The following is a 12,727-nucleotide window of genomic DNA, read 5'->3' on the forward strand; positions in this document are numbered from 1 at the left end:
AGGCGGGGGTAGTGGGCAGGGCCTTGGACTGGTTTCGCTCCTTTCTTGCAGACAGGTCGTTTCAGGTCACATCGCCCCCCTTTCTCTCTCAGGTCCATCTGAGCAAGCAGGGGGTTCCTCAGCGCTCGGCCTTGAGCCCCTGCTTGTTCAACATCTATGTCCAGCCTTTGGCGAGAATAGTGCGTGAAGTCAGCTTGACCTTGGTGTCATATGCTGACGACACCCAATTGGTGGTAGCCCTTTCTGATGGCGGGGTCTGTGGCCCCGTGCATTTCCGGACTGGGCTTGAGGCGATTTCTGAGTGGATGACCATTAACTGCTTACAACTTAATGCTAGTAAATCTGAAGTGTTGTTGGTGGGTAGAAACAAGGACCTTTGGAGCTCGCAATGGTGGCCGTTATCTATGGGTCATGCGCCAACCCCGAAGCCAGTGGTAAAGAATCTGGGGATTTGGCTTGATTCCACCTTGGGGTTTCAGGATCATACTAAAAAGGTGGATGGCACCTGTTTTGGTCTCCTACGTGGCCTTAGGCCCATTTTTTATTTTTTTTTATTCTGCCACGCGCCAGTTGATAGTTCAGGCCACTATCTTGTCACGCATAGATTATGCGAACTCCCTTCTGTTAGGGGCTAATAAGGCGGACGTACTTCGCTTACAGAGAGTCCAGAATGTTGCGGCGCAGGTTCTGCTTAGGCTCCCTAGATTCTGCTCCACTTCTGGTGCCATCAGACGACTCCATTGGCTGCCAGTGCAGAAAAGGATCGAATTTAAAGCACTTTGCCTAGCGTTTAAAATTTTCAAATTTTCCACCCCTGAGATTCTAGCGAAATTATTGATCCCTTACATCCCCAACCGCCAGCTTCGTTCGGCTGAGCAGCTGTTGGCCGCGGTCCCCCGTGTGAAACGTGCTAGAGCCGGGGGGAGGTCCATCTGCTTTTTGGCCGCGAGGCTATGGAACTCCCTTCCTGCCCAGATCCGTCATTTGGATGATTTGTTTTCCTTCCATAAAGCCATCAAAACTTTTTTATTCCCTTGTTAATTGAGTCACTGTCTCTGCTCATTGCCGCTAGCGCCGGGACGCCCCTTTGCTGGGGCAGCTGCGCGCTTTATAAAATTACCTAATAATAATAAATAATAACAAGTGGGCAGATACACCCTGAAGTGATGAAAGTGATCTCCAGCTTGATGATTCGACTCCGTACAGGAATTGTTCTGGGTTTTGTGCCATCCACTTCCCTTGACTAGTTAGTGTGCAATGCCTTCAAGTTCGACTGATCTCAGGGCCTACTATATCCATTTCTGCTGATCCTACTTCTCTCAAAAATCATGCGGAAGGCAAGGGCGGATCGAGCCTAGCTTATATGATCACTTCATCTTTTAGCACACCTTATCCGGCTGCACCTTCCTCTCACCGCCATCCTAGTCGCCAGATGCATCTTCTGCATCTGTGGAGATTTGCTGCTGTGCCAGTTAGAGTTCTTTTGCCTTCCGGATGTGGTTACAGATGTCATCTTGGCTACCAGGACGCCTGCTACTAAATCCATCTACACACGACTAGAAAGGTTTGATTGGTTCATTTAGGCCTATTGTGATTTGCATTGTAAGACTTGTAGTCACAATTTTTTATAACTATTAAGTTTGCAGAATCCAAAGAATTAAACAAAAAATTGTGAAGGTGGACTGTACAAGGGACAACTAGTAACTCCTAGGTACTCAGGTGCCTGGGGAGTAGTCACTGATTATAAGGATTAACTTTTATAAAACTGTGCATGAAAAAGGATATTTCAAGACATCTCTGAGTTTTTTCACATCATAAAGGCAGTATGACTGTGCCCTCGTTCCATTATATGGTCACTGGACTCCTCGGTCACTTGCAATATCCTTATAGCGTGCAGTTGGGTGCATATTATATATTCCATCATTGATAGAGAGCTAGAATTACAAGTAACTAGTTTTTAGGTCTCGGCTAGGCGAGCGGAAGCGCGTTCTCGCCGAGAACCTATTGTGGCCGTGTTTGCTTCCCAGGAGACAATCCTGGCCGCGCGCATCGCCTTGGAGGCGATTCGAAACTGGCACGCGCCGCGCTCGCCGTGGCTGGCTCCTGGGAAGCGCAAACATACACAGGCACACCTCCCCCTGCACGCATGCGCACACATACACGAGCGCACATACACGCACGCACACAGAGACACTCCCCGCCCCCCCTCGCACAGAGAGACACACACACAGGAGCGCACATACACGCACACATACAGAGACATCCCCGCCGTCGCACACATACACACACATGCGCACACACACACACACACACACGAGCGCCCCCCAAGGCCCACTTACTGCCAATCCGGTGTTCTGTCGCCTCCGCGGGGCTCTCCCTCAGGCATGAAAGCCCCGCGTCACCACTGCTCCTCGGACCAGGAACTCCGTGGGCGCGGGCTTCGCGCACAAGAAGGAAGTCCCGCCCCCACGCTAGGTTTCGTTTTCGAGTGCGCGCACATATTGCAGTCATGCAGCCTATGAGTGTGAATTGTATTTAAAAATACATTATTTTCATGATATAACAGAATGTAAACTGTGGTGAAATGTGAAACTATGTGACTTTGTAATGATTTTCGCTTATTCTACATCAGAGTTGTTAATCCATATTTTACCCACTTACTCAAGATTATTTTTCGGGCGAATTTTTAGCTTTGTCTTCTCATAGGACTAAATGTGTAATTGACCTGATTTAATAAATAACTCGGAATTTCACCAATACATACTTCACGCCGAAATATTCAGTTATAATGCTGCTAGATACACCAGTTGCAAGCAGAAAGTTTCAATTTTTGGAAAAACAGCTTATAATATCTCCGTTAAATTTTGGCATATGAATACCTCTGTTTAGCATTCGTAAAGCCATTTCTAAAATGGGGTAATAAGATCCACCTTAAGCGGCACAATAGCTAATGAAAACATATGTATAATTCATTCTTAGAATTTTGTTGCGCTAAATGAAAAATGCAAACCTTTTTAATGAAGGGAAGTTTTACAACCGCTGTCACTGAGTGCAACTAAGAAAATGCTGACAGCCAGGTGCAGCCTATTCAGAGCACATCAGACTGCTCATTACTTTAACTTGACAACTAGCTTAGGCGTTTACAGATGTGGCAGGTTGCCTGCTTTCTTTTTTGTAATGAAGACATCAATCCAGAATGTCGGAAAATATGTGAAATGTCTGAGCTAGTGCATGCGTTGATTGTACTATATCGTACCATTTATTTGGTTTGTTTTCAAAACTTTTGAATGGTGTGCCCGTGCCTGAGGTGCATCATCACAGCTGTGTGAATAATAACAGCTGTGAGCCTGTGCGTGAGGTGCATCATCAGAGCTGTGTGAATAATAGCAGCTGTGAACCTGTGCCGAAGGTGCATCATCAGAGCTGTGTGAATAATAACAGCTGTGAACCCGTGCCTGAGGTGCATCATCAGAGCTGTGTGAATAATAACTCCCGTCAGCCCCGTGAGTGAGGTGCATCATCAGAGCTGTGTGAATAATAACAGCTATAAACACGTGCCTGAGGTGCATCATCAGAGCTGTGTGAATAATAACTGCGTCAGCCCCGTGCGTGAGGTGCATCATCAGAGCTGTGTGAATAATAACAGCTGTGAGCTCCGTGCATGAGGTGCATCATCAGAGCTGTGTGAATAATAACTGTCAGCCCGTGCTTGAGGTGCATCATCTGAGCTGTGTGAATAACAGCTGTGAGCCCGTGCCTGAGGTGCATCATCAGAGCTGTGTGAATAATAACTCCGTCAGCCCCGTGAGTGAGATGCATCATCAGAGCTGTGTGAATAATAACAGCTGTGAGCCCGTGCCTGAGGCGCATCATCAGAGCTGTGTGAATGATAACAGCTGTGAGCCCGTGCCTGAGGTGCATCATCAGAGCTGTGTAAATAAAAACTGCGTCAGCCCCGTGCGTGAGGTGCATCATCATAGCTGTGTGAATAATAACAGCTGTGAACCCGTGCCAGAGGTGCATCATCAGAGCTGTGTGAATAATAACAGCTGAGAACCCGTGCCTAAGGTGCATCATCAGAGCTGTGTAAATAAAAACTGCGTCAGCCCCGTGCGTGAGGTGCATCATCAGAGCTGTGTGAATAATAACTGCGTCAGCCCCGTGCGTGAGGTGCATCATCCACATTGCTCAGGTCATCCAAATTCCTGCACTCTGTACCACACTGCTTTCAAGAACAGCATACTCTTGCACACACTCTGACTGCTCACCAATTCAAAGTTTGCTAAAAAAGTTATGCAACGCATTGTCATACACAATGCCAATAACTCAAACTTTAATGCTGCGAGACCTATTGCATTGTACATGCTTGTTTCCTCTTTTTGTTGTCAAGTAAGGGGTACAATAACACTTCATATTAAAGTTGTTCACATGTCACACATGCTTCAAGGCGGGCACTGCATCCCAGCCATTCACTGGTCTTAATTTTCAAAATCTAGATAAAGAAATTGTGAAGTGGAGGATTCATTTGTAGAAAGAAGAAAAAAAAACACCGCACAAATGTCATTTATTTTCGAAAACGTGGTATAAGAAATGCTGACTCTAAAAGTGCACTTTATTTTATTTTTTTTAAACCACAGGTTGGCAGTATGTTCATAGCTGATGCAGATGAGAAAATTTCCATTCAGTAAGTCCTTTGTCGTTAACTGTACGGTGCCATCTTACTGAGCTCTATAATTTGTTTATCTTAGGCATGAAATTTGTTTGCGTTATCAAGTGCGTTCACAAGTCATTTTGAGCCTAAGTCAGTTGAGCAGTTAAGCCAATTATGTGCAGGGTATAAATCAAAGGCTTGGAAACAGCATAACCACCAATTGCAAATTACCACGCATACATAGGCATTATATGAAAAAACATTGTTGTGTTATGGTTCCAATGCCAAACCTTAAAACCATCGAAATTCTCTAAAATTCACACCCCTGCTTACTGTGTTCATGCCCTTGAACATAATATTACTACTAACATCTCAAATGATATTGCCAAAACAAATCACCTATTCTCTGTCCAAGCTCACTTCTCCCTGGTGTTTACTGTGCACAGAAGTACAGACTTACAATATGCTTTGTTGCACTGTTGATTTTTATTTTTGTTCAGGATTCTCCAAGATGGATCTGTGCTTGCAAATCCAACACAAAGTGCTGCTCACAGATATGGCAATCTTGCAATAAATGCTTGAGGATAGTTTCAAATGGCGCTCTGGTGTCCCTAGATATGCTCCCCCTATTCCTTATAGTTATATACGCGCACACAGTCCTTTTGAGGACACATACTCTCCTCTAGTAATAGTAATGTCCACAGAAACAATGTTCATAAATGTTTAATTGTGCACGGCCAATCACGGTGCCCAGATCCTACAAAGGTCCGTGAATGTGTCTTTCACCAATGGGTGAATATCTTACCTTGTGCAATCATATACATTTTTTTTGCAAATTAAAAAAAATATATTTTATTAGTTTTATGCAGTGTCGACAAAACGCAACCCCCTCTCCCCCATCACAGTGCATGCATCTATGTATTTAAAAAAAAAATAATAACCTAGGTCAGATCGCCACAGTGTTGTATCCTCGTCAAAGCATCCTGCACCCCACATGTCCAGCCCAGAATGTCCTTTGGTGTCTGCATCATGAACGCTACCTCAGTTTGCAGGTATCACCCTTGTAAAAGCCCCTTTAAGCAAAACCAAGAGACCCAGCCACCCCAGATTTTCTCATATTTTTGTTCACAGCCCCTACATCAAAAGACTTCCTTTTCCAATATTCTACAGTAGTCCATGCCATCCATTCGTTCTTGATGTTGAGGAACATTTCCCAGAGACCGATTTCCAGGCGATATGCCTGCTCACCAGCATGCATCCTAGGTTGACTAATAGTTTGTGGTATCACATATGATCCTTCTGCCCCAGTACACCCAGCAGCACCAGTCCAGGCTGAAGCCCCAGGGGTATCCCCATTGCACCTTCCAATGTTTTCCTTACCTCCTGCCAGAAATTCCCCATTTTTGGGCAGCTCCAGGGAATCTGATGGAAAGTGCCCTCCAGGCAACACCCCCTGAGACAACCGGAGTTCCCCACCTTGTCCAATCTGTAAAGCAGCGTTCATGTGTAGTAAACTCTATGTAAATTTTTAAGTTGAATAAGACGGAGAGACGCCGGAATGACCACAACCACTGGAAACATGAGTGCCTCACGCCACTCGTCTTCATCAAGGTCTCCACAATCCCACAACCATCTATCCTGTAGGCCAGACAATGGCGGTGGTGTGTTTCTCGTCAAAGTCCCATATGTTAGGGAAATCAGTTTTTCCTTTACTGACCCATCCAGCAATCCCCTCTCCAATGGAGAGTCCTCCTGCATCGCCTCATCAGTGGGGATGCTGTGCGGAAGAACGTCTCTCAATTGGGTGTATTTTAGGCCTGCGTGACAGGCATCTGGTATTCCTTTTGCAAATGAGCAAAGGGGACCAACCCGTTAGCGTTCCAGACCTCTGCAATTGTCGAAGTGCCAATATTGCCCCAACCTCGAAAGCCCTTCAAGGCTGCAACTCTTGAGAGACTCGATCCCTCCCACAGAGGTATTCTCTGAGCCAGTCGAGTGCCCATCCAATTTCTTTAGTTAACTTCCTCCAAGTCTTAACCACCAGTTTCCTAATTGGACATAGTGTTGAATTCAGTTTACCCCCATACAGCCAGTGTAGATAGCTTCTATTCCCCAGAGCCTGGCAATCTACCAAGAATGCCGGGTCTCCCCAGTGAGCATATACCCAATAATTCACCACACAAACCTGCACAGCCTCATAGTACTTATGGAGATTCAACAAAGCTATCCCCTCTTCATATATATACCATTGGAGGGTACGCAGAGCCTCTCATGGCTGCCCACTCACCCTTAGGAGGATGCTCACCAACACATCAACTCATACAAAGAAGGTTTGTGGGAGTCTGTATGGTGAGCTCTGGAGAATATAGAGGAAACAAGGAAGAGACAGCATTTTAAACATTGCTGCCCTCCCCAACAGGGATATTGTCATTGACTGCCAGTAAATTTCATCCTGGTCAAAGTGCTCCAGCGCCAGATTTGCATCATAATACAGATCCCGGCTCCTGGTGATACAAATCCCCGAATATTTAAATGCAATAATTTCCACTATTTGTGGTAGGGCCAGTGGCTGGCCCCAATCTCATCTGCCTATTGGAAACAGTAATGATTTTTCTCAGTTTAAGGCAAACCCAGAGACCTCTCCAAAGACCTGCATGATGTCCTGAACCTCCGAATTGTCGTAGGCACATGGGTCAAATATAACAAAGTATCGTCCTCATACAAGGAGATTCTTTCCTCCCTACCTGATCCTCCCAGCCAACCCCAGAACTGCGAATCCACCCTTATCCATTCTTCCAGACTCTCTATTGCCAACGCAAACAGCATCAGCGAAAAAGGGTAGCCCTATCTCATGCTTCTATACAACTGAAACTCTTGGGAGGGGCACACATTAACCTTCACCCTTGCACTGGTTCTGTCATAAAGCAGCCATACCCATCGACAGTATTTGGAGCCAAAACCCATTTCCAGGAATCCAAAAAGAAACAGCCTCTCCACTGAGTGAAAGGCCTTATTGACATCCAGTGAGACAATAGCACAGCCCATAGAAGATGACTACACCAAAGCCAGAATATTGTGGCGCCTATGGAGTTTCAGAGCAGTCAAGCGGCCAGGCATAAACCCATTCTGATCCAGTGTTTTCACAGCCTTTCTCAATCAGTTAGCTAGAAGTTTGCCCAGGATTTGAGATCTACATTTAATAATGATATTGGTTGGTAAGATTTACAACTATCTCTAGGCTTAGCAGGTTTGGGGACTAGAATTACTGTTGGTGAATGCATATCCGCCTGGAGTTCCCCTATCCTAAATGCCTCCTCAAAGGCCGAATGCGGAGGGAGGTCTTTCCAATTGATAAGTTTACGGAAGAACTCCACCAGAAACCTTTAAGGGCCAGGGCCTTCCCTGCTTGCCGTTGACTCTTAGCCAAAGACACCTCTCCCACCGATATGTTCGCCTCTAAATCGGTCATTTGGTGTGAGTCCAGTCTTTCCATGGAGCAATCCGCTATGAAGTTTAAGATTTACGGCTAAGGGCCAGATCAACCATTTTTTCCAATCTGGATCTGTTCTGTTGTGAAGCAAAATAGTATTACGTCAACCTCTCCCTCCGAAGTGTTATTGTTTTCAGGTGTAGGTATGGGCGGATTGTTCAGGTCTTTGATCTTGGCTAACCCAAGACAAGACGTCTGTTGGACAGTGTCATTCAAACACATAATTTGCTCAGGGATGATACAGGCTCTAAACATAGCTTCTATCCCTTGCACCTGCCAATCTTTTGTGCCCCAGACAGTTTTCGACTCAATGTTGTCTTTCCAAAAGTCGAAACCTAGTTTAGACAGTTGGGCATAAAAGGCTGCAGAATAAATCTGTTTGGTATTTGTTAACATACTCTTCATGCCTGTTTTGTTTGCATTTTTAAAGTAAAATGATTCAGCATTGGATGCATTGAACCCTGAAAAGTATGGAAATTTTTTTGCACATGTTTTCGAGCTACCCTTTGGCGGCGTTGGACAATGTTCCCATTAGTTATACATTAATACATTTCTAGGATTTGCAGATTTGTGCAAGAAATGATGACCATTATGATTATAACAATACATGTGTTCATAGTCTGATGAACCTTCTAAATATTCATGATTTGTGAATACTGCAGACATTTCTAGGTCTGACATCATATTATTAACAGTCTTGAAGTCCCAATCATCAGAAAAGGTACTAGATGAAACAAAGTCACTTAATGAAATCTTGAATAAGTGTGGAATCTTCAGCAGCTTCGACGGGCCAAAAATGTCATATTCTGTTTTGTCCCAAGCTATACCCCCAGTTATAGGAGCGGCTGTGATGTTCACTGATGACAAGTCCCTTTGTTCACGATGGGATGATTTGTGTGGCTTGAGGAGTACGTTGACGTTCTTACTTACTGTGTCCATTTTGACATATCTTCCATTTATCAGCATTCCCAGAGTTATTACCAGAGTCAGCCAAAGTAGAAGAAAAAATATTCCAAACACAATCCAAAGTTCAATCCATGGTGAAATCAGATAAGTCTTTTCCAGGTGATGAAAAGGTCTGTTGCTTGTTCTTTCAAAGTTTTTATTGCTGGCGTCATTTCAGGTTCGCTGGGATCCTCAGAAAACGTATCAAAGTTAATGAAATAGCCAGAGGCACTTCTGTCAATTGTTGAGATTGCATCAGGATTCGTTGAAATTGATGGAACCACAGGATCACTTGTTACGTTTGTGTAGACAGATGCTACTTTATTGTAGACAGGTGTGTAGGAGAGTAGGGTCTGCTTTCCTATGGTCACCCCATTTTTTGCTTTTTGCTTCACTGGTTTTCGACTTAATGTGGCTGTGGGCCTACTAATCAGACCCACAGCCCTGCTGTTCTCTTTCTAAATTTCACACCATGTACTTTAGGTACATCACTAATTGGGATTTGGGTCACTCTTATGAGTCCCTGTACAGTGTACTATAGGTACCCAGGGCATAGGTGCACCCAAGGCCTACCAGGGGCTGCAGCATATCTTTTGCCACCCCTGGCTGTCCATCCAAACTGACACAACTGGCTGATCACTCAGCTGGGGCAAGGTAGTGTAATCACCCCTTGCTTAGATATAGTATAGCTATGTCTAACCTTATATCTGGACACATATATACCTATAAGTCACTCCATGGCAGGCCTTAACAATCCTGAAGGCAGAGTGCTTGGTTTTATGTGAGATGGTGCTCTAGCATGAGCTGAGCCTGTCTGCAGCTTTCGGAACCATGTCCTTATAGCTGTTCCAGGATATTGCCATACCATATACTCTTAAGTGCATTATGTACCTCGCGGTCAGATGCTAACTTCGGTTTGGCTTTATCAAAACATGTCGTGTAAGGTGTCATACGTTTTGGAATACTACCCCCTCGCCAATTCTGGCGACAGGGGTAGCATTCCACCCTTCTAGAGGGAAAAGACACGTTACTTCCATGATTCCCGGTTAAAGTTAACCAGAGCCTCAGCATCACAAAATGGATGCTACTGCCACAAACACAAGTCTGACCTCCTTCTGCTGGGAGTCCTTCCAGCGAGGGAGGCTTGGATAATAGTTTTCCTGTCACAGGGAGGTGCTAGCACCACCCCAGACAAGAGATAGTGTATTGGGGCAGGGAGGGCTGAATGAAACTAGACACTGCCTGGGGCACACAAGTAGTCCCATGCATAGGCCAGTTCAAACCGGTGCTGGGGCACTCCAGCCCCAGCTCTGGCGCGAAACTGGACAGAGGGAAAGGGGTGTAACCACCCCCTTCCTGTGTCCCACCCATAGGAGGGACCTAGCAGGTAATCCAGCCCCTAGATTTGGTATATAGGTAGGAGCTGAGTCCCAAGACTTTAGATAATCCTGACTGAAACTCTGATACGAAACTCTGGACCCTTCGACATCCTACTCGACGTAGAAGACTGAAGAATCTCCCTTGTGGTCAAGGAGTGACCACCCTGTGCAAGCAGGCACCACCAAGCGCTCAACGGTTTGCTTTGTCGTTGCTCCCGCCGGAGCTCGAACTACAGAGCCTGACAAGGCCCAGACTTCCAGACATCCAACAGCCCGAATCACAGCCACAGCAAAGCTGAGACCCGTGGAGGCGACGAGAGACGTGGGACCGGCCATCTTGGAAAGCCAGCGAATTGCTTTCCGTGCAACTTCTGAGGCACCCTCGAAGTTGTGCATTGGGGATTGAGAAGCCCCAGCCCCGAGCACCAACTGCACCGAAGATCACCTCTCCACACTCCCCGAGTGCTGCGTGGGGCCCTTTTGCATTTTCCTGCTCGACGCGTCTGTCCGGTCACTTGGCCGTTGGCTAGTGGCCTCTGCGACGACGAATCTTTGAATTTCCAATGCTGGTCTGGTTGCTCGAGACTGGCCCTTGCTCCCCTGAAAAGGAGCAGCCCATCAGACCTTGCTGGTCTGATCCAGAAGCCATCTTCAATTCCTGCGTGGGTTGCATTTGCCAAGGCCTGTTGATTCCGAATCGAGAACCGACACCGCCAACAGCGAGAGCCTTCGTGGGACAGTCCGTGCCCAGCTCCTGGTTGTCCTCGACACCTCCTGGTCCACGTGGCAGCGGAGACAAACTTCATGACAGCACCTGATCGCCTCCCGACATCGCCTGGTTCCTTCCTGGTTCCATCCTGGTCACTGGCTAGTGACCCAGACTCTGTCCCCTCTGCTTTCAGGTACTCTTCATCCTTGATCCGCTCTTGGATCTAACCGGACTCTTCTCTCCTGGTCGCCTGCAGCATCTTTTCTCCAAGGCTCCATAGAACACCACGACAAAAACCGACACACTTTGACACCTATGCACCCGCTTCCTGTGGGTGAGGTAACGCGAGTACTGCGGTGCTCCTGTAAAGGTTTACACTCCTAGTGTCCTAGTTTCAAGTGGTTAGTTTCAAGTCCAGTCGGAAGACTCCTAAAACTCTAACTTTCTATCTTTACGCACCCATTGACTTCTATGTGTGCATGCGTGTGCATTTAGACACTGCACCCGCATCCCGTGGGCCTCCTGCTCCCTAACAACTGTTAGTCCAGTGTAGCCCCAGCGATTCCCAAGGCCCTAGGCCTTACCATTGTTCGTGACGTGGTTCTTATACCACTATTTTAGTATATGGTTTAGCGGGCCACCAGGGCCTATCCATATTTGTGCAACTTTTGTATGTTATATTAAGTTACTTGTTATGCGCTTGTGCTCCTGTGCTCATAAAGAGTTCAGGGGGTTGTTTAGAAATAAATACATATATATTTTGAATATATAACCTGTGTGGTGTCCTTTCATTTCTTATTAAAAGGTTTGCATATGGTAAAACAGCTGGCTTCACATGCCCTCTTGAGTTTAGCCTAAGACTGCTTTTGTCCATGCTACCCCTAGGATAGCTGGTCTATAAGGTTGACTTTACAACCATCACCATAAGGGTTGTTTAGACTGGTGCAAGGTGCTCACTAGAATAGTGAACATCGTATACCAGGCCAACTTCTCACATTGGTGTGCAGCGGTTGGGATTTGAGCTTGCTGTTGTTTTGCCAATTGTAATCTTTGATATCATTTGAAAGATCACATTAGGTACCCTAGGTACATATAACAAGACTTAAAATACATAAGTTCTACTGAACTTAGTTGTTGTAGAGGAAAGGGCCTAGCACACCCTGACTACAACTCCTAGAGAGGTTCTAGTAAGTAAACACATAGTGTAGGTAGGTGCACACACCACACCTCACTAGAATCATGTGTACCACAGGGGAGCCAAGTATGACTCTTCCTGGGGCAGGTGACCCTCCCAGGGCACCATCTAGATATGAAATGCTCAATTTCCAAGAGATGAGGCACTTGTGCACCTCAAGGAGATTGAAACAGGGTTCTAACCCTACCATTTCCCACTTGATAGAAGTCCAAGAAAGGGCTGATGCTGAGAAGGCCTCTAGACAGGGACCCTGCGTGTAGGCAGAAGAGGTCTTACCCTCTACAGATGATGGATCTGATCCTACTATCATGAATGAGGAGGGAGATGAACAGGAGGAAGGCTCTGATGAAGAGGGTTT

The 12,727-nt window shown here is 46.0% G+C and overlaps 1 protein-coding gene across 1 annotated transcript in view; it reads left to right on the forward strand.

Moving 5' to 3' along the window:
* Positions 1-12,727, forward strand: part of ARMH3 (armadillo like helical domain containing 3) — a 693,715-nt gene that overhangs the window by 267,978 nt on the left and 413,010 nt on the right. The window contains exon 12 of the mRNA XM_078643614.1: positions 4,638-4,684. Within this exon, the coding sequence (XP_078499740.1) occupies positions 4,638-4,684 (47 nt within the window). The remainder of the gene's footprint in view (positions 1-4,637; positions 4,685-12,727) is intronic.

This window comes from Lissotriton helveticus, chromosome 5_1, assembly GCF_964261635.1.
Source record: "Lissotriton helveticus chromosome 5_1, aLisHel1.1, whole genome shotgun sequence".
NCBI lineage: Eukaryota > Metazoa > Chordata > Amphibia > Caudata > Salamandridae > Lissotriton > Lissotriton helveticus.